This window comes from Osmia bicornis, chromosome 1 (genome assembly GCF_907164935.1).
Source record: "Osmia bicornis bicornis chromosome 1, iOsmBic2.1, whole genome shotgun sequence".
NCBI classification, from domain to species: Eukaryota; Metazoa; Arthropoda; class Insecta; order Hymenoptera; family Megachilidae; genus Osmia; species Osmia bicornis.
In genome coordinates this window covers 792,183-817,074 of record NC_060216.1, presented here as the reverse complement: position 1 = coordinate 817,074, position 24,892 = coordinate 792,183, and the positions used below count along the sequence as shown (strand labels likewise).

General features: G+C 42.5%; 3 protein-coding genes across 3 annotated transcripts; 2 read left to right on the top strand and 1 right to left on the bottom strand.

The window, feature by feature from the left end:
- Positions 1–14,830: 14,830 nt before the first annotated feature.
- LOC123988171 lies at positions 14,831–16,653 on the top strand. The gene is made up of 2 exons (XM_046287257.1): positions 14,831–14,836; positions 14,953–16,653. Exons 1-2 carry the CDS (start codon positions 14,831–14,833, stop codon positions 16,651–16,653), a joined length of 1,707 nt encoding a protein of 568 aa, XP_046143213.1.
- Positions 16,654–16,825: 172 nt separating this feature from the next.
- On the top strand, positions 16,826–18,997 carry LOC114881327. The gene is made up of 4 exons (XM_029198073.1): positions 16,826–16,907; positions 17,019–17,419; positions 17,486–18,461; positions 18,651–18,997. Exons 1-4 carry the CDS (start codon positions 16,826–16,828, stop codon positions 18,995–18,997), a joined length of 1,806 nt encoding a protein of 601 aa, XP_029053906.1.
- A 4,894-nt stretch (positions 18,998–23,891) lies between these two features.
- Positions 23,892–24,308, bottom strand: LOC123988168. The gene has a single exon (XM_046287248.1). The coding sequence runs from the start codon at positions 24,306–24,308 to the stop codon at positions 23,892–23,894; it is 417 nt and encodes a 138-aa protein (XP_046143204.1).
- Positions 24,309–24,892: the final 584 nt, after the last annotated feature.

Sequence of the window (24,892 nt, the reverse complement as noted above, 5' to 3'; positions counted from 1 at the left end):
AGATATAAATGAAATAGAAATTATTTTATAATTTTTAGTGCATTTCGAAGTCGGACATTTTTTTTGTTAAAAATTATTTTATTACTATATCTATGTTACAAATAATGTAATATACTTATTCCTTCGTCCAGATCAATGTACATTCAATAACATTATCATTATTACTATACACGCATTAGATATGTAATATACATTAAATAACAATATCATTATTACTATATCTGCATTAGATATGTAATATACATTTAATAACAATATCATTATTACTATATCTGCAATAGATATGTAATATACATTTAATAACAATATCATTATTAGTATATCTGCATTAGATATAATGTAATATACAGATACCTTCCTACAGATCAGCGTACATTTAATAACAATATCATTATTACTATATCTGCATCAGATACGTAATACACATTTAATAGCAATATCATTGATACTATATCTACATTAGATATAATGTGATATACTGATTCCTTCCCACAGATGAATGTACATTTGATAACAATATTATTATTACTATAGCTACAGTAGATATAATGTAATATACTGATCCCTTCCCACAGATCAATGTACATATATTAACAGTATCTGTTGGCGAAATTCCCCAAATTGTCGCAGAACATGAAGTTGGCAACGAAATTATTTCGTCGGTCCGTCGTTACCGACAGCGGCAACACCTCTCGGGCCCTCTTTGTCCACGCGGTCCCCTCTCCACGCGGAACCGGCTCGATCGACGCCATGATTAATTTGCTTCTTCTTGATCGATCGTTCGACGCGTACGCACGTGCCTCGCAGTCCTCTCTCTCCGATTCAAAATTGTGTTTCTGTTCACGCGACGCACAGGATTTCAGACCACGCTGTCTAATTCTTTGTATCGTCCGCGCTGCATAAGTATATGCCATTTAGTGTGTAAGATTCATACTTGTATAATTTCTTCATTGTATATAATTTTCATTTATTGAACACGCTGACCACGCGCATCAAGTGTTTGTGACTCTGTGACTCTGTAAATATTCTGTGTCGTAAATATACTGTTTGTGTTACGTTAAGGCGTGTCATTTTCTCTGTCCGTTCTGACCACGCAATTCGCTGACATTTTGATCCTTCGAGCCGGATAGACATGCCCGGTATCGTAACGGTTCGCAGTGACGCGCAACGGTTTCGAACACCGCCATTACGCGTTGTGTCCGCCACGCTTCGAGAACTAAGTGACACTTTGTGAAGAGTGCGCGGAATAGTGTGACAGTGACTCCTTCAATTCTGAGTGACGTTTTCAGTGCGTGTACTGTCCACGCAGTAACTTTCGGACAACAAAATGCCGAAATCACGCGATACTTCGCCGCGTTGCAGAAGGCGGAAGTGTCGGCCGGCAGTGTGGAAGAAGAAGCGCCAGCAGCGCCGCAGCTTCTACAAGTGCCGGAAGACCCGATGCGGCCATCTGCCCTCGCGCGCTCGGCATCGGGTGCGTCTGTCATCGCACCTGAGGACGCATCGCAGACCACGCAGACCACGAGCACCCGCTCTCTAACCAGGCTCACGACAGAGCTGCAAGTTCGAGCCAGCGTGCAAGAAGAGAGATTGGACACGATCATCTCCATCGTGGAAGACCTCCAAGCCAGCGCGGCAAAGGATTCGCTGGAGATGATTATGGAGGAGGTAACCGAAACGCGGAACACTCTCCTGGAGCTTAACATGAACTTCCAACGGGAGCATCAGGCCCTGAGTCGCTTGTGACCCGTGTCTCAGCTCGAGCACGGGTACTTTAAGCAAAAATTGGCCTCCTCCGAGGAAAAGGTTGCTCTTTCTGCGCGCAAGATTCTTGCGCAATTAGAACCCAGACTGACTCCGACCTCTCAGCCCTCACAGCCCATGACGACCACTCAGACCTCGCAACCAGCACCACGCCGATCACGCTTGCCGGAAATTCCGCTCCCGAAGTTTGAAGAGGAGTATAAGAAGTGGCAGGACTTCAAGTCCGCCTTTACGTCCGTCATAAAGGACCGCGATTAACTGACAGACGTTGATCGGCTTCACTATCTAAAGGGGGCAGTCACCGGAGCAGCCGCAAACCTCATCCAGCACCTGCCTCCAACAGAGGACGCGTTCGCCCGCGCATGGCAGCTGCTGGATGAGCGATACGAAAATAAGCGGATCAACGTCCAGTCACAGTTGGACCGCATTTACAATCTGAAGCCGATGAAACAGCGGAGATCGGCATCGCTCATCAAGATGACCAACATCATTGGTGAAACGCAGCAGTCGTTGCGGAGTTTCCAGCTCGACGACCCGCACAACTGCTTTCTGCTCGGTTTCCTGGTGCGACTGCTCGACACAGACACTCGAGAGCGGCGAGATTCCTCGCTGTCAACGCAGACTGAGTACTCCACCATGGAAGAATTCACACGGTTCCTACTGGCACTGAGCAGTTGGAGCGGATGGCGGAACAGAAGGCCTCTCAGCCCACGCAGACCGCGTCAGGACGACCAGCCAGACGTGACATCGGGCTGGCGCCACAGCGAGCCCCAGTCCACGCCGTCTCAACCACGCCCACGCCGACCGTGTCAAATGCTTCTGCTGGGGCATCGACCACGCAGCGAGCCAGAACTTCGGGACCACATCCGTGTGCGCACTGCAGCAAGATTCATTTCTTGTCTGCTTGTCCGGCGTTCATGCAGCTCCGGGTGGACGACCGCATCAACGTGGTGAAAGCCAGGCACTCTGTGTCAACTGCTTGGGGCACCACAACATGAGGAGCTGTAACACCACACAGCGTTGCAAATTGTGCAACGAGCAACACCACACTGCTCTCCACGGTGGTGACCTGGCGAGAGTGCTGATTTCTAGCTTCCCGGTCGGGAAGCCGGCCGCATCTCTGCCTTCTCAGGCTCCGCCACATGCACGAACCACTCGGACCACTCCAGCTTTGGCACCTCGCTGAAGAGTCGGTGCAGTCGTCGCCGCCCACGCAGCCCGCTCAGCCCACGCCTTAATGGACCACGCAGCCCACGCACTCAGACCACGCAGACCACGGACCACACTTCTAGCAACGGCACTCGCAAGAGTGCACACTGACCTCGCAGTGCAACAAGTAAGAATACTCATTGATTCAGGCTCTGAAGTCTCGTTGATTTCAGAGTCATTGGCATCGCAGCTCAGACTCAGAAGACAACGTTCCTCATTGGATGTCCACTGAGTTGGTGGAGCAAGGACCTCGCAGACGAATGGAGTGGTCAATATTACCCTCCATTCCAACTACAGACCGCTCTCAGTCACCATTCAAGCACACGTGCTGACGAAGGTTACCACTTGCTTGCCATCGGGACCACCAGCTCGTCCAACGTTGCCATTGCATCTGGAGAAATTGAATCTATTATTATATTATCAAATTTATCTATTACTATAAATTTATATATTATGTTGTTATCAAATGTACATTGATCTGTGGGAAGGGATCAGTATATTACATTATATCTAATGTAGATATTGTAAAAATGATATTGTTATCAAATGTGCATTGATCTGTGGGAAGGAATCAGTATATTACATTACACCCAATGTAGATATAGTAATAATGATATTGTTATAAACTGTACATTGGTCTGTGGTATTAAATCAGTATATTACATTACATCTGATGTAGATATATTAATAATGATATTGTTATTAAATGTATATTATATACCTAATGTAGATGTAGTAGTAACGATACTGTTAGTATGTGTACATTGATCTGTGGGAAGGGATCAGTATATAACATTACATCTAATGTAGATATAGTAATAATGATATTGTTACTAAATGATCATAGGTCTGTGGGAACAAATCCGTATGTTACATTATATCTAATGTAGATATAGTAATAATGATATTGTTATCAATTGTACATTGGTCTGCGGGAAGTAATCAGTATATTACAATAGATCTAATACAGATATAGTAATAATGATATTGTTATTAAATGTTTATCACATATCTAATGTAGCTATAGTAATGACGATAGTGTTACAATCTGTTCATTGTTCTGTGGGAAGGGATCAGTATATTACATTGTATCTAATGTAGATATAGTAATAATGATGTGGTTATTAAATGTATATTACATACTTACTGTAGTTATAGTAATAACGATACTGTTATTATATGTACTGAATAGGGATATGTACTGATGGAAGGGATTAGTATATTACAATAGATCTACTGTAGATGTATTAATAATGATATTGTTAATACATGTTTATTACATATCGAATGTAGATATAGTAATGACGATAATGTTACAATCTGTGCATTGATCTGTGAGAAGGGATCAGTATATCACATAATATCTAATGTAGATATAGTAATAATGATATTGTTATTAAATCTATATTACATATCTAATGTAGATATAGTAATAACGATACTGTTACTATATGTACATTGATCTGTGGGAACGGATCAGTATATTACATTATATCTAATGTAGATATAGTAATAACGATACTGTTATTATATGTACATTGATCTGTGGGAACGCATCAGTATATTACATTAGATCCAATGTAGATATAGTAATAATGATATTGTTATTAAATGTATATTACATATCTAATGTAGATATAGTAATAACCATACTGTTATTATATGTACATTCATCTGTGGGTACCAGATCCTCAATTTCTCGTCTCCAGACCGGTGGACATCATTCTCGGACCAGACGCATACGGGCAAGTCATCAAGTCAAATATTATTCGGAACACGTCATCACCGTTGATCGCTCAACTTTCGATCTTCGGTTGGCTCATAATCGGGCCCCTCGAGGGCACTCAGACAATTCGCAGGACTTCTCATCAAGTGACAGTCAATAATACTGATCGCCAATTGAGTGAGTTACTCAGTCGCTTCTGGACGCAGGAAGAGCCATCGCAGAACACGGCACCCTTGCTCACGCCAGACGAGCAGGAGTGCGGAGATCATTTCAAGACCACGCATTCAAGAGACGCCGCAGGAAGATACATCGTGCGATTGCCGCTCAAACTTCATCCAAGAGCACTCGGCAATTCGTATCAGACGGCGCATAACTGTCTTCAGCGGATTCTCAGACGACTCAGCAAGGACGCTCAGTACAAACATCTGTACACCAAGTTGATGCTCGAATATGAGCAGCTTGGTCACACAGTAAGACTGAACAATGACTCAATAATCAGTCCGTTTCAGTACTTTCTTCCGCATCATGGCGTTCTGAAGTTGGGCAGCACGACCACCGCATTGCGTGTGGTGTTCAACGGCTCCAGTCCAACTTCATCAGGATACTCGCTGAACGATCTTCTACATACTGGTCCAAATCTGATGCTGAATATCGCAGATCTGCTCATTTGGATACGCAGATACAAACATCTGTTTGCAACTGACGTCACGAAGATGTACTGACAAATCAAGGTGCACCCAGACGACTGGAGCTTGCAGCAGATACTCTGGCTTGATGACACGCAGATGGAAACGCAGCACCAGTTGACCACGGTCACGTACGGGACGAAAGCTGCACCGTACTTGGCTGTCCGAACACTCTTGCAACTCGCTGAGGATGAAGGGTCGAAATATCGCTTTGCTGTTGAACCCATCAAAAACGGCAGGTATGTCGATGACATTTTTGGTGGTCCAGATACAGCAGAGCATCTACAGGACGTTGCAAATCAGCTGACGCAACTCTGTAAAGCTGGTGGATTTCCATTGGCAAAATGGCATTCCACGAGCAAATCGTTGCTAGAAGACCTCGCACTAGATCAGAACAACGCAGCAATTTCATTCGAAGACTGCGCAACCAAAATTCTCGGAATTAAATGGATTCCACATCAGGACACACTTAGCTTCGCGACCATATCAGCTACGCAACGCACGCAGATTACGAAACGCCTCGTCCTCTCAGAAGTAGCACAACTCTTTGATCCACTCGGTTTTGTTGCACCTGTAATTATCAGAGCGAAAATTCTTATTCAAGAGCTTTGGTTACAGGAACTCAGTTGGGACGACATTATGCCGCTTCATATTACTCAACGATGGTTACGCATCAGGGAAGATCTAACCAGCTTGGCTAAGCTTTCCATCCCACGATGGTTCAACACCACGACCACGTCGACAGTTGAACTTCATGGCTTCACTGATGCCTCAGTCCTCGTAATGGCAGCCATCGTCTACCTCGTTGTCCACTCACCGTTCACGGGTACCCACACATCTCTGATCTGCTCGAAAACGCGAGTGACACCACTCAAACGTCTGACCATCCCGAGGTTGGAACTCCCAGCAGCGCTGCTACTTTCAAAACAGATGCGGCATGTCCACGCTACTTTGAACATGCGCGTTTCTCAAACATTTATGTGGACGGACTCAGAAGTTACGCTGGCATGGATCAAAACGCACCCCTCCAAATGGAAGGACTACGTACGCAACAGGGTAATCCAAATCCAGGAGATCACGCAGAACTTTCACTGGAGGCATGTACCAGGATCATCGATTCCAGCTGACTGCGCGTCAAGAGGCATGACGACAGAACAGCTTCAACAGCACTCTCTTTGGTGGACGGGACCACCGTGGCTTACGCAACCTCAGAACACGTAGCCCAAGCAGACCAGTGTCGACGCAGACCAGTTGGGCGCCCCTGAAGCTCGTGCTGTCGTCTCACTCCACACGGCAAACGCAGTAAAGGAATATTCATGGGAATTAATCTATAAATATTCTTGTGTCAACAGATTACTCAGAATCACCGCTCTTTGCCTCAAATTGGTGGACAAGCTGTCCAAACGACAGGTCGCTTCGCCCACGCATTTCATCTCAGCAGCTGATATGGAAAGGGCCAGAATCTATTGGATTCAGGCCACGCAGGCCACATTCTTTAAAGATGAACTCGCTGCACTCACCAAGGGAACAACGCTTCCTTCGACGCATCCATTTAAGAGGCTCACCGCTTACCTTGATCATCAAGGGATCGCCAGAGTAGGCGGGCGCCTTCAACACTCGGAGCTTTCACACGACGGCAAACACCCTATCATCTTGCCTCGTGATTCAAGTTTCTCAGCGCTTGTCATCGACCACGCACATCGTCAGACCATGCATGGAGGTACGCAATCCACCCTCGCTTTTCTCAGACAAGGCTACTGGATTCTCGGTGAACGAGCTGTAGTGAAAACATATATCCTGCGGTGCGTGAAGTGCGCTCGGCAGAGGGGGATCCGTGCTCATCAACAGATGGGCCAACTACCTCTTTGTCGGGTCACTCCATCGCCCCCGTTGACACACACTGGTGTGGACTACGCAGGACCGCTCACGCTGAAGACCTGGAAACGCAGAGGAGCCAAGACGCAGAAAGGGTGGATTTGTGTATTCGTCTGCTTCGCAACATCAGCTGTACACTTGGAAGTTGTCACGGACTACTCAGCCGACGCGTTCATCGCAGCCTATCGCAGATTCGCAGCAAGGAGAGGAACTGCAGCCTCTCCACTCAGATTGCGGCACCAACTTCCAAGGAGCGGACGCGCAGTTAAAAAAGCAGTTCAAGGACAGCACACGCGAAAACCAAGACATCGCAGCTCTACTCGCCAAGGATGGTACGCAGTGGCACTCCAACCCTCCTGCCGCTCCACACATGGGTGCAAAGTGGGAGGCAGTGGTCAAGTCTCTCAAATTCCATCTGAAGAGGACGATTGGAGATGCTTTATTGACGTTCGAGGAATCAATAACATTGCTTGCGCAGATTGAAGCCATCCTCAATTCAAAACCGTTAGAACCACTCAGCGATGATCCAGACGACGTCTCAGCCCTCTCACCAGGACACTTCCTGATCGGATCGCCGCTCAACGCAGTGCTAGAGCCCACGCTTCTCGACATCTCAGTCAACAGATTGTCAAGGTGGCAATTTTTTACAGCAGCGCCTCCAACAATTTTGGAGACTCTCGTCAACGCAGTACTTGCAGCGACTCCAGACCATCTCAAAATGGCATCATCCGTCCAACGAGATCAAGGTAGGCTCTCTTGTTCTCATTGCTGATGAACGCTTGCCCCCAGGGAAATGGCCCATGGCCAGGGTTCTCAGTCTGATGCCAGAAAAGGATGGACTGATCAGGGTCGTCACCCTCAAGACGGCCACCACAACGCTCACGCGGCCGATTGCCAAGTTGGCTCCTCTTCATCAGCCCTCTCAGGACAACGCGGACACGAAGACCACATCATCGACCAGTGGCAGAACATGAAGTTGGCAACGGAAGTATTTCGTCAGTGCGTCGTTACCGATAACGGTAGCACCTCTCGGGCCCACTTTGTCCACGCGGTCCCCTCTCCATGCGGAACCGGCACGATCGACGCAATGATTGATTTCCTTCTTCTTGATCGATCGTTCGACGCGTATGCACGTGCCTCGCAGTCCTCTCTGTTCGATTCAAGATTGTATTTCTGTTCACGCGACGCGAAGGATTTCAGACCACGCTGTCTAATTCTTTGTAACGTCCGCGCTGCATAAGTATATGCCATTTAGTGTGCAAGATTCATACTTGTATAATTTCTTCATTGTATATAATTTTCATTTGTTAAACACGCTGACCAAGCACATCAAGTGTTTGTGACTCTGTGCCTCTGTAAATATTCTGTGTCGCAAATATACTGTTTGTGTTACGTTAAGGCGTGTCATTTTCTCTGTACGCTCTGACCACGCAATTCGCTGACAGTATCGTTATTACTATATCTACATTAGATATAATGTAATATACTGATCCTTTCCCACAGATCAATGTACATATAACAACAGTATCGCTATTACTATATCTACATTAGATATGTAATATACATTTAATAACAATATCATAATTACTATATCTTCATCAGATATAATTTAATACAATGATTTAATCCCACAGACCAATGTACATTTAATATCAATATCATTATTACCATGTCTACATTAGGTATAATGTAATATACTGATCCCTTCCCACAGATCAATGTACATATAATCACATTATCGTTATTACTGTATCTACATTAGATCCATTGTAATATACTGATTCCATCCCACAAGTCAATGTGCATTTGATAACAATATCATTATTACTATATATACATTAGATATAATCTAATATACTGATTTGTTCCCACAGACCAATGTTCATTTAATAACAATATCATTATTACCATGTCTACATTAGGTATAATGTAATATACTGATCCTTTCCCACAGATCAATGTACATTTGATAACAACATCGTTGACACTATGTCTACATTGGATATAATGTAATATACTAATCCCTTCCCACAGATCATTCTACATAGAATAACAGTGTCGTTATTACTATATCTACATTAGATATGTAATCAACACTTAATAACAATACCATTATTACGATATCTACATTAGATATAATGTAATATACTGATTCCTTCCCACAGATCAATGTACATTTGATAACAATATCGTTGATACTATATCTACATTGGATATGATGTAATATCCTAATCCCTTCTCACAGATCCATGTACATTTGATAACAATATCATTATTACTATATCTACAATGGATCTAATGTAATATACTGGTACCCTCCCATAGATCACTGTACATTTGATAACAATGTCATTATTACTATATCTACATTAGATATAATGCAACATACTGATCCCTTCCCACAGATCAATGTACATTTGATAACAACATCGCTGATACTATATCTACATTGGATATAATGTAATATACTAATCCCTTCCCACAGATCATTTTACATATAATAACAGTATCGTTGTTACTATATCTACATTGGATAAAATGTAATATACTGATTTGTTCACATAGACCAATGTTCATTTAAAGACAATATCATTATTACTATATCTACATCAGATATAATGTAATATACTGACACCTCCCCACAGATCAATGTACATATAACAACAGTATTGTTATTACTATATCTATATTAGATATGTAATATAGATCTAATTACATATATCATAATTACTATATCTACATTAGATATAATGTAATATGCTGATCCCTTCCCACAGATCAATGAACATTTGATAACAACATCGTTGATACTATATCTACATTGGATCTAACGTAATATACTGATTTGGCCCCACAGACCAATGTTCATTTAATGACAATATCATTATTACTAAATCTACATTAGATATAATGTAATATACTGACCCCTTCCCACAGATCAATGTACACTTGATAACAACATAGCTGATACAATATCTACATTGGATATAATGTAATATACTAATCCCTTCCCACAGACCATTTTACATATAATAACAGTATATCATTAGTGCCAGTAATATCATTATTACTATATCTACATTAGATATAATGTAATATGCTGATCCCTTCCCACAGATCAATGAACATTTGATAACAACATCGTTGATACTATATCTACATTGGATCTATCGTAATATACTGATTCCTTCCCACGGATTAATGTACATTTGTTAACAATATCATTATTACTATATCTACATTAGATGTAGTATAATATACTGATCCCTTCCCAAAGATCACTGTACACTTGATAAGAACATCGCTGATACTATATCTACATTGGATATAATGTAATATACTCATCAATTCCCACAGATCAATGTACACATAATAACAGTATCGTTATTACTATATCTACATTAGATAAAATGTAATATACGGATTTGTTTCCACAGACCAATGTTTATTTAATAACAATATCATTATTAGATATAATGTAATATATCAATCCCTTCCCACAGATGAATGTACATATAATAACAGTATCGTTATTACTATTTCTACATTAGATATAATGTAATATACTGACTTGTTCCAACAGACCAATGTTCATTGAATGACAATAACATCATTACTATATCTACATCAGATATAATGTGATATACTGATCCCGTCCCACAGATCAATGTACATTTGATAACAACATCTTGGTACTATATCTACATTGGATATAATGTAATATACTAATCCCTTCCCACAGATCAATGTAGACATAATAACAGTATCGTTAAAACTATATCTACACTAGATATAATGTAAACTACTGATTTGTTCCCACAGACCAATGTTCATTTAATAACAATATCATTATTACCATATCTACATTAGATATAATGTGATACACTGATCCCATCCCACAGATCAATGTACATTTGATAACAACATCGTTGATACTATATCTACATTGGATATAATGTAATATACTAATCCCTTCCCACAGATCAAAGTATTCATAATAACAGTATCGTTATTACTATATCTACACCAGATATAATGTAATATACTGATTTGTTCCCTCAGACCAATGTTCATTTAATAACAATATCATTATTACTATATCTACATTAGATATAATGTAATATACTGATCCCTGCCCACAGATCAATGAACATTTGATAACAACATCGTTGATACTATATCTACATTGGATACAATATAATATACTAATCCCTTCCCAAAGATCGATGTACATATAATAACAGTATCGTTATTACTATATCTACATTATATATAATAAAATATACTGATTTGGCCCCCGCAGACCAATGTTCATTTAATAACATTACCATTATTACTATTTATTGTGTTCAGTTGTATGTTGCGAATTCCCCGTTTCTGTACAGAGTGAACCCCCGAAAGGGTCACAAAATATATGACATATCTAATGTAGATATAGTAATAATGATACTGTTATCAAATGTACATTGGTCTGTGGGATTAAATCAGTATATTAAATTACATCTGAGGTAGATATAATAACAATGATATTGTTATTAAATGTACATTGTTCTGTGGGATTAAGTCAGAGTATTAGATTACATCTGATGTTGATGTAGTAATAATGATATAGTTATTGAACGTATATTACATATCTAATGTAGATATAGTAATAAGAATACTGTTATTACATGTACATAGATCTGTAGGAAGGGATTAGTATATTACATTTTATCCAATGTAGATATAGTATCAACGACGTTATTATCAAATGTACACTGATCTGTGGGAACAACTCAGTATATTATATTATATCTAATGTAGATATAGTAACAACGATACTGTTATTATATGTATATTGATCTGTGGGGAGGGATTAGCATATAACATTATATCCAATGTAGATGTGGTATCAACGATGTAGTTATTAAATGTACATTGATCTGTGTGGACGGATCAGTATATTACATTATATCCAAAGTAGATATAGTAATAAGGTTACTGTTATTATATGTATAATGACCTGTGGGGAGGGATTAGTATATTACATTATATCCAATGTAGATGTAGTATCGACGATGTTGTTATAAAATGTACATTGGTCTGTGGGATTAAATCAGTATATTATATTACATCTGATGTAGATATAGTAATAATGATATTGCTATTAAACGTATATTACATATCGAATGTAGATATAGTAATAACACTACTGTTATTACATGTACATTGATCTGTGGGAAGGGATCAGTATATTACCTTATATCTAATGTAGATATAGTAATAATGATATTGTTATCAAATGTACATTGGTCTGTGGGAAGGGATTTGTATATTACTGTTTGAGAATCCGCTCAGCCATGATGGAGCTCACGGTCGATCGATTTATCGATCGGGAGTCGTCCATCTAGGTAACGCGTAAGCAGCTGTCTTCTCGCCGGTTCGCGAAAAACGACGCCATTATCGATCATTGAATCTCACTGATCACCACGTGCGTCTCACAAAAAGTGCTCAAGTGCAATTTACCGCAGCTCAACACGACAAATCGTTCGCTCACGATCCCTCGCAACAGTGCATGCGACAAGGATTACCACGTATTGTTCTTTTGCAAATAATTTACCGTGCACGCGAGTCGCTAACCACGTGTCAACCTCGCACACGCTCACGGGCACCATCACCAGAGCGGGCCGAATTAATAGAATTAACGGGGCTTATTGTTCATGACTGCGGATCAAATCAATTTTTAATTCAACGGATCACGGTAACAGATCAACGATCAAAGTTTTGTATTTCTCTGTTCAGCAATTAATTGTTAATTCATCGTGTTCACTCAATTTTATCATTGACTCAAATAAACCAATTTGTGAAACCGACCCAGCAAGTGTTAAACCATTTTCCCAGCGCAATCCTTTCGGAATCAACACCAATCCCTCACATTTGGTCCTTCGAGCCGGATTGCGCCCTTACTGGACTCGGTTTTACAAAATTGTTCATCGATCATTGTGCGTATCAGTCTTTGTCTTGTGTTCGTGACGGTTACGGTGGTTGGCCATCATAGCATTTTTCCTCCATTCAATTTCAGTGACACTCTCGCCACTCACCAGGTGGCGCTCAGAACACCGACCCGACGGTCGATAAAGAAGATCCGCTCACCGGTTCAACATGGCAGATTTACCGGATCACGCTAATCAGCCATGGCTCACCCAGCCAAATCATCCGACAAATGGAGTGAAATGCAAGATAGCTCTCAAGAGTCACTGGAGGTGCCTGGGAAAACAAAGTCTGCTCGTTCCTCACCTGTACCCAGCGTGACCGAACCAGTGAGGCGATCACCTTCTCCTCATGAGCATGCAACGCGGTCGGATCAACTGCCGATCGAGCTTCAGCTCAAAGTGCGGACTCAGCGAGGACGACTCCGCAACGCTCAATACATCCTCAATTCGCTCAAGGAAGAATCAGAGCGTCTCTCCAAAGAGGAGTTGGACGACGCCAAAGCTCAGCTCGACGAGGCCATCAAGGTGTTCAATAAAGAGCACGCACACTTTGAGGTGGTGTGGCCAAAGTCCCAGGCGGATCACCCGTATTTCACAGATGACTGCCACTATCAGATGCAGCAGATCGGCACCCAGGCAAAGAAGATCATTGCCAAGAGATCAGCGGAGCTGCCCGCTCAACCGACCGCTCAACCAGGGAAGGTGACCTATTCTAAGTCGAAGCTGCCCGACATCGCGTTGCCAAGGTTCACGGGCAACTACACGGAGTGGCCGTCCTTCCTGGAGTTGTTCACTTCCGTAGTGTGCGGAAAACCAGAGCTCGATCAAGTAGAGAAATTCTATTACTTGAAGGGTTGCCTGCGAGGAGAACCGGCTCAGATCGTGGCCAGCTTACCGCTCGTAGGCTCATCTTTATCCGCTGCGCTTGAGATGCTCAAACAGCGCTACGAGAATAAACGGCGCCTCATGCAGGCGCACCTTGATCAGCTGGTCTCGCTGCCCATGGACCAAGATGACGCCAAGGCGCTCAGTCAACTCATGTCGACCGCAATGGAAACCCGGCACGCTGTGCAAAACCTGATCGAGCCAGGTAAGCTCTGTGATTGCCTGCTCGTCCATCAGGTGTGCCGGAAGATGGACCACTCAACAAAGGAGCGATGGGAGTCCATGCTCGGAGTCACCACCGAGTATCTACCCTTCCAGGAGGCAATGGAATTCATCACGTCCAGAATCAGGACACTGGAGCAGTTGGCCGACGACAAGGCGAGAGCGTCGGCCAGTAAGACCGCTCCAGTCAAGCCCGCTCAACAAAGAGCGCAGCAAACAGCTCCAAGCAGACAAGCACACGCAGCTGTCGCAGCAAGACCAGCTCCAGCTCGCCAGCCAGTTCAACGACCAACTACACTGGACAAGGCATACCTCGAACGACCATCCCCGTTCGAACGATGTGATTGCTGTGGAGGGCAGCACTACATCGTCGAATGTGCTCTATTCCTAAGCCTAACACCAAAGCTGCGGATCCAGTGTATAGAGACTCAGCGCCTGTGCTTCAATTGCCTGGGCAGGCACAACGTTCTCTCATGCAAGTCGGCTCAAACATGATGGTGAGTCATCCCATACGCCTCCATCCGCAACAAAGCCGAAATCGTGGCCGATCACTGCTCCAGCTGAAGCCAGTTCGCCTAACACAGCCTCCTCATCTGCTCCAACCACCGAGTAGGAACTCGGTGCAGCCGTCAAACCGCCAGATCATCGAACGCTCCTCGCAACCGCTCAAGCTCTGCTCACCACCTCAACGACAGTTCATCAAATCGGCATCTTAATAGATCCCGGTTCCGAAATCTCGTTCATCTCCGAAGAACTCACCCGTCTGCTCGACCTTCGGAGACACCGATCATCCATCACAATCATTGGTGTTGGTGGAACAAAATCAACTGAAACTAAGGGTTTGGTCACCGTCACACTCCAGTCGATGCATTCACAGCAGACTGTCTGCATCCAGACTCACGTGCTCACAGCCGTATCGACAATCCTGCCATCGTTCTCAATGAGAACTCCGGATTGGCCTTACATCAGAAAATTGAGGTTGGCGGACAATGATTTCTTGACACCACGACCAGTCGACTTAATCATTGGAGCGGATTTCTACGGAAGGATCATCAAGCCAAACATCATCAAGGGCTCACCAACAACACCAATTGCTCAACTTTCCATTTTTGGATGGCTCGTCATTGGCCCAGTCAACGAATCACACTCAAATACTAATTATTCACACTTTGCAGTTGCTCAAGATGACCAGAGCAATCTGCAAGAGCTGCTCACCAAATTCTTGGTTCTAGAGGAGTCACCAATGGACGTTACAAGCACGCTCACACCGGAGGAAGAAGAATGCGAATCACATTTCTGTGCGACTCACTCTCGTGATCACACAGGAAGGTACATCGTTCACATTCCACTCAAGGCACCAGCATCGCTCTTATGCAATTCACACAAGATTGCTCAAAGATGTCTACAAAGCCCTTTGCGACGACTCTCCAAGGATTCAACATACAACCAGCTCTACGTCGAGTTCATGAAAGAGTACGAAGAATTAGGACACATGGTAAAGGCTCCAAATCAACTACAGATTTCATCAAGAGAGGCTGAGAACGTTGGGCCTGATGGGAAGATGACCTTGGCACATGATGCTTCGGCATCAGGAGGGTTGAGGGTCTCTTCTGACGGTTCAACACCTCAGACCTCTGCTCATCTCCAACCATATAATTTGCCTCACCATGGAGTTCTACGTCTCGACAGTTCCACAACGAAGCTCAGGGTTGTATTCAACGGATCAAAAGCTACGACATCAGGCAAATCAGTCAACGATTTAATGCATACTGGTGCTAATTTGCTCTTGAATGTTACAGATGTTCTAATTTGGCTTCGCCATTATGACCACAATTTTGCCACAGACATCACAAAAATGTATCGCCAGGTAGCAGTTCACAAGGATGATTGGGATCTCCAACGAATTCTTTGGATCGATGAAGACCACAATGTCATCCCTTATCAGCTCACCACTGTCACGTATGGTACAAAGGCGGCTCCCTTCCTTTCGACACGAGCACTCATGCAGCTTGTTCACGACGAGGGTCATCGATTCCCTCTGGCAACGCCTTCGCTCACACATGGCAGATATGTGGACGATATCTTTGGAGGAGCAGACTCAATCTCGGAACTTGTGGAGGTCGCTCAACAGCTGATTACATTGTGCAACGCGGGCGGATTTCCACTCACAAAATGGCATGCGACTCATCCAGATCTTCTCCTGGCTCATCCACACAATCGTCAGCTCCCATATCATTTGACGACTGCACTACCAAATTACTCGGAATTCAATGGATGCCTCAAACTGACGCATTCGGGTTCTCATCAACCTTGACTGATCAACCAAGTAAGTGTTCAAAACGCCTCGTATTGTCCGAAGTGGCTCGGATATTTGATCCATTAGGTTTCGTCTCACCTGTAATAGTACGAGCAAAAATGCTATTACAAGAACTCTGGCTACACAAAATCAATTGGGACGACCAATTACCGTCTCAAATTGTATCACGATGGTTTATCATCAGAGAAGATCTCAAAGGTTTGGCCAAACTGACAATTCCAAGATGGTTCAACACATGGAACAATTCAACAGTAGAAATTCATGGATTCTCTGATACTTCTCAACTTGCCATGGCAGCAGTGATTTATATCACTGTTAGCTCTCCGTCCAACAGCTCAATGACGTCACTTGTCTGTTCTAAGACAAAAGTTGCACCACTGAAGAGGCTCACAATACCAAGATTGGTGTTGTCTGCAGCACTCCTATTGGCAAAACTCACAAAATATGTTCAATCAAAGCTCAAGTTGAAGATCAATGCAACGCACCTGTGGACGGATTCTCAAGTTTCGCTCATATGGATCATATCGCAAGCATCACGTTGGAAGGATTATGTTCGGAACAGAGTCATTCAGATCCAAGAACTCACTCCAAATGCGCATTGGTTCCAGGTACTTCTAATCCAGCCGACTGTGCTTCCCGAGGCATTTCGACAGATCAACTTCAACGATTAGAGCTTTGGTGGAAAGGTCCTCCATGGATGGCTCGAAATCAAGATCATTGGCCAGAGCAAAAGGAATTTTCAACTTTAACCAGCGAGCTCGAAGTGAGACCCAATGTCTCACTCTTTGCTTCAGCTCAAAAGCTAAGTTATCATTGGGATCTCATTTAGAAATATTCATCTCTTATTAAGCTGTATAGACTGACTGCACTTTGTTTCAGGTTTGCCTCACGGCTTAAGAGAAAGCTCGAAACTCCTCCTGTGATCATCATACCATCCTGCGACATAGATAAGGCACAGTTCTTTTGGATTCACGCGACTCAGCATTTGTACTTCGCCAACGAAATCAACATGTTCAACTCAGGCTCAACCCTGCCTGCAGCTAACCCTTTCAGTCGCCTCACCGCCTTCATCGACTCGCAGGGAACGGTACGAGTAGGAGGAAGACTCACCAACACAGCGCTCAACAGGGATGGAAAACATCCAGCGATCCTCCCACGGGACGCTCACCTGTCGAAGATCATCATTGAAGATGCTCACAAGCGAACATTTCACGGAGGACCGCAGCTCACGCTCGCATACATTCGACAACGGCACTGGATCATCGGTGGCAGAGCTCCTGTAAAATCTCACATCTTGAGATGTGTCGTGTGTGCTCGTCAGAGGGGGATTCGTGCTCGTCAGATGATGGGTCAACTACCTCTCTCTCGAGTCACACCATCACGACCATTCGCTCACACCGGCGTCGACTATGCAGGACCGATCATGATGAAGAATTCAAAGGGAAGAGGCTCGAAAACAATCAAAGGATGGATCTGCGTGTTCGTATGTTTCTCCTCATCAGCTGTTCACCTCGAGGTTGTCAGCGATTACTCAACCGAGGGATTTCTGGCAGCCTACAGAAGATTTTCGTCACGAAGAGGGATCGCTCACAAGTTGTACTCTGACTGTGGTACAAATTTTATTGAAGCACAGGCAGAGCTCAAACGCCTGTTCACATCAAGTTCAAGGGAGCACCAACAAATTGCATCGATTCTGTCAGCAGACAACACTCAATGGATGTTCAACCCACCAGCTGCTCCTCACATGGGAGGAAAATGGGAAGCTGTGGTGAAATCGATCAAGTATCATCTCAGGAGAACGATTGGTGAGCTCTTACTAACTTTCGAAGAGTTTTCCACTCTCCTAACACAGATCGAAGCGGTGCTCAACTCAAGGCCATTGGAACCGCTCAGTGACGATCCCGACGACATCTCGGCGCTCACCCTGTGACACTTTCTCATCGGCTCAGCACTCAACACGATACCAGAACCATCACTGCTCGACGTTTCACCAGGTAGATTGTCGAAATGGCAGCTGATCCAACAGAGGGTTCAACACTTCTGGTCTCAGTGGTCTCGACACTACCTGCAGAGACTTCAGTCAATCTCAAAGTGGCATCATCCGTTTCACGACATCAAGACAGGCTCGTTGGTGCTGCTCACGAACGAGCATCTTCCACCAAGCAAGTGGCCACTCGCACGAGTGACCGAAGTTCACCCCGGCAAGGATGCCCTCACCAGGGTTGCAACTGTGAAGACTGCAACCACAACTCTCATCCGACCGATCACCAAGCTTGTCATCCTGCCTGTTCACCATCAAGCTGAGCTCACCCCTGCAAAAACATCATCAACGAGTTGCTGATGGGGGGCGGAAATGTTTGAGAATCCGCTCAGCCATGATGGCGCTCACGGTCGATCGATTTATTGATCGGGAGTCGCCCATCTAGGTAACGCGTGAGTAGGGGTCTTCTCGCCGGCTCGCGCTCAACGACGCCATTATCAATCATTGATTCAAGGGAAAATCACGTGTTCACCTTCTTTCTTGTGATCAAAGTGTTCAAGTGCAACTCACAGCAGCTCAACCCGACAAATCGTTCGCGCACGATCCCTCGCAACAGTGCACAGTGGTCCAGGAACCCGCTTTCCGTGGCCAAAATTAAAAACGTCTCTAAATCGACTTTTGACCAAATATAATCAATATAAATATACTAAATATAATTAATAGAACTAAAATACAACTAAACAAATGCAAAAATATAATTAAAAAAAAATTTTTTTATTGTAATTCGGGACTCATAACGATATTCGAATATTTTTTAATAATGAGATATTTTCCCAACCGTTCATGATTCTTTTCTTTAAACTTTTGTAGTATACTATACGAATTTACCCACTTTGTACATAAATTGTAACTAAATTTACGCACTGTTTCCTGAACAGACTTTCTGTAGTCTTCAGGAAAATTAGTTTCCTCCATTTTATTAAAAATATATGCAGAAACAGCACCTACTCTTTTTTTTTATTAAGTTCACTTCTCCAAACATTAAAAAACTCTTCATATTTGAACGAATATTCGTCTACAAAAATAAGAACATTTAACTTTTTCTGAACGAAACTGTTAAGTGCGAGAAAGAAATAAAACATACTTAAGGACATTTCGGACACTACTGCATATAGTCTTACAATTACTTATAACAAATTAAAATTAAACCTAAAAAATCCGTTTAATATGCATAACTATAATAAAGTTATACTAAATTTACACTTTTTATCACCGATGTTTCGCCTAGCTCGTTGACTAAAAGACTACGGCGATGAAGCTGAAACACGTCTCCAAATGATTATTATCTTGTGTTTATAAGAATTAATACTAACAAGAAATAAGAGTCTCGCAAAAAATACGTTTCGTATTACTCTAGACAGAAGTCACTTCGGCCCGAGCGGTACGTATGCTATAGCGGTGGCCGCAACGTCATTTATTGAAATTCGTATAACTTTAAAAGTTGAGGAAGGTTGAACCTAAAATTTATATAATTCTTTAAAGATATGTTTAAGTTTTCTTATAAAACAAATCCGGTAGCTAGCACTTTTAAGCATTTTTTTAAAACCATCCGCAAAGTTTCAATTGTTGAAAACATTGCACTATTTATACATAAGTTAAAGAACACTTCCGACGCAATTGAATAATCAAAATAGAACTACTAATATGCATAAAGTTGTTCTCAAAAACTATTATTTGATGATCTATAATGAATACTTACAAAAATTAGTTTCACTTCGAATTTCGGAATTTTTACTTCAGCATGTTGTACACGGTTACACAATCGTCCAAAATGAAAATGATTTTGGATTTCCTAGTTTTAAAGTGTTCTTAGTTAGTAGGAAAAACAATTTTTTCAAAACATTAAACTTGAAAAATTGAATTTTGGCCACGAAAAACCGGTTTCTGGACCACTGTGCAGTGCAAGCGACCAGGATCACCAGGTATTGCTCATTTACAAATAATTTACCGTGCACGTGAACCGCCAACCACGTGTCAACCTCGCACACGCTCACAGGCATCATCACCATAGCGGGCCGAATTAATAAAATTAACGGGGCTTATTGTTCATGACTGCGGAGCAGATCAATTGTTAATTCAAGGATTACGGTAACAGATCTACAATCGAACTTTTGTATTTCTGTGTTCAGCAATCAATTGTCAGTTCAGTGTGTTCACATCTCATTTATAAGTTGACTCAAATAAACCAATTTGTGAAACCGACCCAGCAAGTGTTAAATCATTTCCCAGCGCAATCCTTTCGGGATCAACACCAATCCCGAACAATATTCTATGACATTTTTTGATCAGATGCGTAGTTTTCGAGATATATCGAGGTATTTAAAAGTTCCGGAGCTGCACCAACATTATAAGGAAGAAGAAACACTGTGGCCCCTTTCTTTGAGGTAACTCTGCAATATTCTAAGCTGTATTGACTATTGCGAGCCGTAAATGCCACTTCCAGCGCAGCTGTGCAGAAGAAGAACAAGAAGAAGAAGAAGAAATATCTCGGAATATGTGCGTGACGCCCCTTTCATTGAGGTAAATCTGCAAATATCTCGGAAACTGTGCGAGGTATGGCAAAATCTTGAGAGAGCTTTTTTGTAGAACATTAAATTTCCTACTATTTATGTTCTATGACATTTTTTGATCAGAAGCGTAGTTTTCGAGATATATCGAGTACATTTGATAAGAATATCATTATTACTATATCTACATCAGATATAATGTAATATATTGATCCCTTCCCACAGATCAATGTACATTTAATAACAACATCGTTGATACTATATCTACATTGGATATAATGTAATATACTAATCCCTTCCCACAGATCAATGTACATATAATAACAGTATCGTTATTACTATATCTACATTGGATATGTAATATACAATTAATATCAATATCATTATTACTATATCTACATCAGATCTAACTTAATATACTGATTTAATCCCACAGACCAATGTACATTTAATAACAATATCATTATTACTATATCTTCATTAGATATAATGTAATATACTAATCCCTTCCCACGGACCAATGTACATTTTATAACAGTATCGATATTACTATATCTACATTAGATGTAATGTAATATAGTGATCCCTTCGCACAGATCAATGTACATATAATAACAGTATCGTCATTACTATATGTACATTAGATATCTAATAAACATTTAATAACAATATCATTATTACTATATATCCATTAGATATCGTGTAATATACTGATTCCTTCCCACAGATCAATGTACATTTGGTAACAATATCATTATTACTATATCTACATTAGATATAATGTAATATACTGATCCCTTCCCACAGATCAATGTACATTTAATAACAGTATCGTTATTACTATATCTACATTAGATATGTAATATACATTTAATAACAATATCATTATTACTATATCTGCATTAGATATAATGTAATATACTGATTTATTCCCACGGACCAATGTTCATTTGATAACAATATCATTATTACTATATCTAGATTAGATATAATATAATGTACTTTTTTTTTTTTTCTTATACGGGGGGGAATAATGCCTGATGCACGTCGAGCTGATGGTCGCTCGGAAGTGTGGGACTGCTACAGCAGTAGCCTACCCACTAAAAAACCCACCTCGGTTTCACCTTCATGGTGCCGGCCGCGACGAGACCACGCTCCCGGAACCGCTGTTAAGCATTACTTCGGGGGCGGGGCGACATTTCGGCAAAAAAGCAAAGCGGAATGGCTATCATAGCCTGATCCTTACTAAGGGGGAACGTATTTTACGTGCGCCAATGCCTACCATTGGCCATGTTCCGCCTATCGGGATTCGCATGTTCACCCTATTTCGTCACCGATTACATAATCATACTGTTACGTCCCGTTTTACGGGGCGTTTATAATACGCTAAATATGATCTACGGATTCTGCCGCTTAAAGCGCTAAGGCGCACCTTGACCTACCTTTCAGGGGTTAAGGGAGATAGGATGGGAATCGAATGATCTTGATACGCGATTGTGGTTGTTTGAACTTGTATATATATTTATTCTATCTATTACATACCCTTCGTTGTCTTCGGGTGTCGTCAACAAACGCTTTCCTTGCACGCGTCGGTCACTCACACTCGAGGTCTCACTTTACGCTTAACTCGCGGATTCGACAAAACGCTAAACTCGCGACGCGTGGGCTACACCTCGACCTTGGAAGATGCAAGCGGTTGGTGGTGGTCCTGCCGGCACACGGGTGCACTCCTGGAGCTTGTCCTATTATGGGCCTGGATCCTCAGACCTCGGGGATACACTCGTGTTGAACCGCAGGCCGAGCACGTTGTTGATGATCCTCCTGGTTTCGAGGTAGCCAATACGCGGATCACGGACGAGCAGAACTTCGTCTCTGGTTTACGCTATCACGGAACTGACGTACTTGCGTTGCACCGATAACTTATACTCCCAAAAGGGGAGTAGGTCACGCTCTTTGCTTGCGAAAGCCTGCAAGCAAAGGGTTTTCGCCATCGCATTCCGCGAGTTCCCTGATTTCGTGTCGCGGCCGTCGTTAAGCGAGAAAACGCTGATGTTTTGCGGATTCCAGAGCAAGACCTCATTGGAATGGCGAAAGACGAAAATGGGTTATACCTAGGGCCGTAAAAATACAAAATAAAATGAAATGATAAGGGAAGTGCCCCTCTGTCCTCAAATAATATGCTTAAATGGCTTATAATTTGAAACTTAAACCCCTAAAAACTACAAGAGTTATGTTTATAAGCGAGAATGGTCAAATTTTAAAATAAGAAGTGGTCAACTTTTTAAAATAGAAATCAATTATCGAGAATCGTCTATAATAATAATATATATATAAAACTTGATAAAAGACTAACTTTCCGGGGTGTACAGTATTGCAGAGGAATCCCTTTGCCCTTGTATTTCTTCAATTTCTAACTCTACCGGGGGTCTCAAAAGACCAGTCCAGGTCAGTGAGGGTATACGAAGAACCACTATTTCTCAGGTGTCTTAAGTAGGTGGGCAGTAGAAGTGAATTACTACTATCGCTCAATAAATAAATAAATTAAACATACGTACATAACATACAGGTTTTTCACAGGAACCTCAATATCTACTGGATAATAGTGCACATCCATCATCCATTTATCCTGTTTCCGACGTTTTTCCAATCTACCTTCTACCGATCCCTCTTCTTCTTGTTCTTCATTATTATGCCCTCTGTCTTTTCCTCTCGAAATCCTCCTTTTCTTTTAGTGTCCTGGTTATGTATGCTGTTACCAGGCTTCTAGTAGCCTCTTCTCTGAGGAACTTTACGAAGTTTTCTTTATTGAACTCCGTGTGTAGTAGGGAGGACAGCTGTGCCCTTTCACTTCTCCATCTGCTACACTCAAATAAGAAGTGCTCAGGGCTGTCCTCTCGTTCTGGGCAAAACCAGCATTGGGCTTTCCTTTGGCGGCCTATCTTTTTCAGAAAGGTGCCGAAGCTCCCGTGGCCCGTCAGCACCTGGGTCAGGTGGAAATTTAACAATCTGGGCCCCCAATCGCACCACTCCTTAATTTCTGGAATCAGTCTGTTTGTCCATCTTCCTTTGTCCGATTTTTCCCAATTTTGCTGCCATTTTTCCATTGTGGTGGCACGAGCCCTTTCTTTGACTCTTCCTGCCCCTTCGCTGTTTTTGTCTCGATCCTCTTCTTTTTTATTATATATTTCCTCCCTTTCCGTCTAGTCAGCTCCATTGGTATCTCCCCAGTAATAACACACAGCGCATTGGCTGACACCGTCCTGTACGCGTGTGCTACTCTGAGCAACGCTGTACGTTGCGTGCTATGGAGTATACCTATATTGCCCTTATTTTCTAGTCCTTTGGCCCATATTGGAGCCGCATAGAGGACCTCTGATTCTACTACCTTCTAGTACAATTTGCGGGCCACATTCCCTGTCCCGTTCATGTTTGGCATGAGCTGTGCCAGTACGTTAGCATACTTTAGGGCCTTGTTACAGGTAGTTATAATATGTGTCTTATATGTCCTGTTCATTTCTAATATGACCCCCAGGTATTTGGCTTGTCTTGCCGTCCTTATCACTTGCTCTCCGCACTTTATTTTTAGGCCCCCTGCCACCTTTCTTCCTGTCAGCAGGATGGCTTCCGTTTTATGGTGGGCGAGGCTGAGCCCCTCCTTCTCATACCACGCCCCCATTTCCCTTATTGT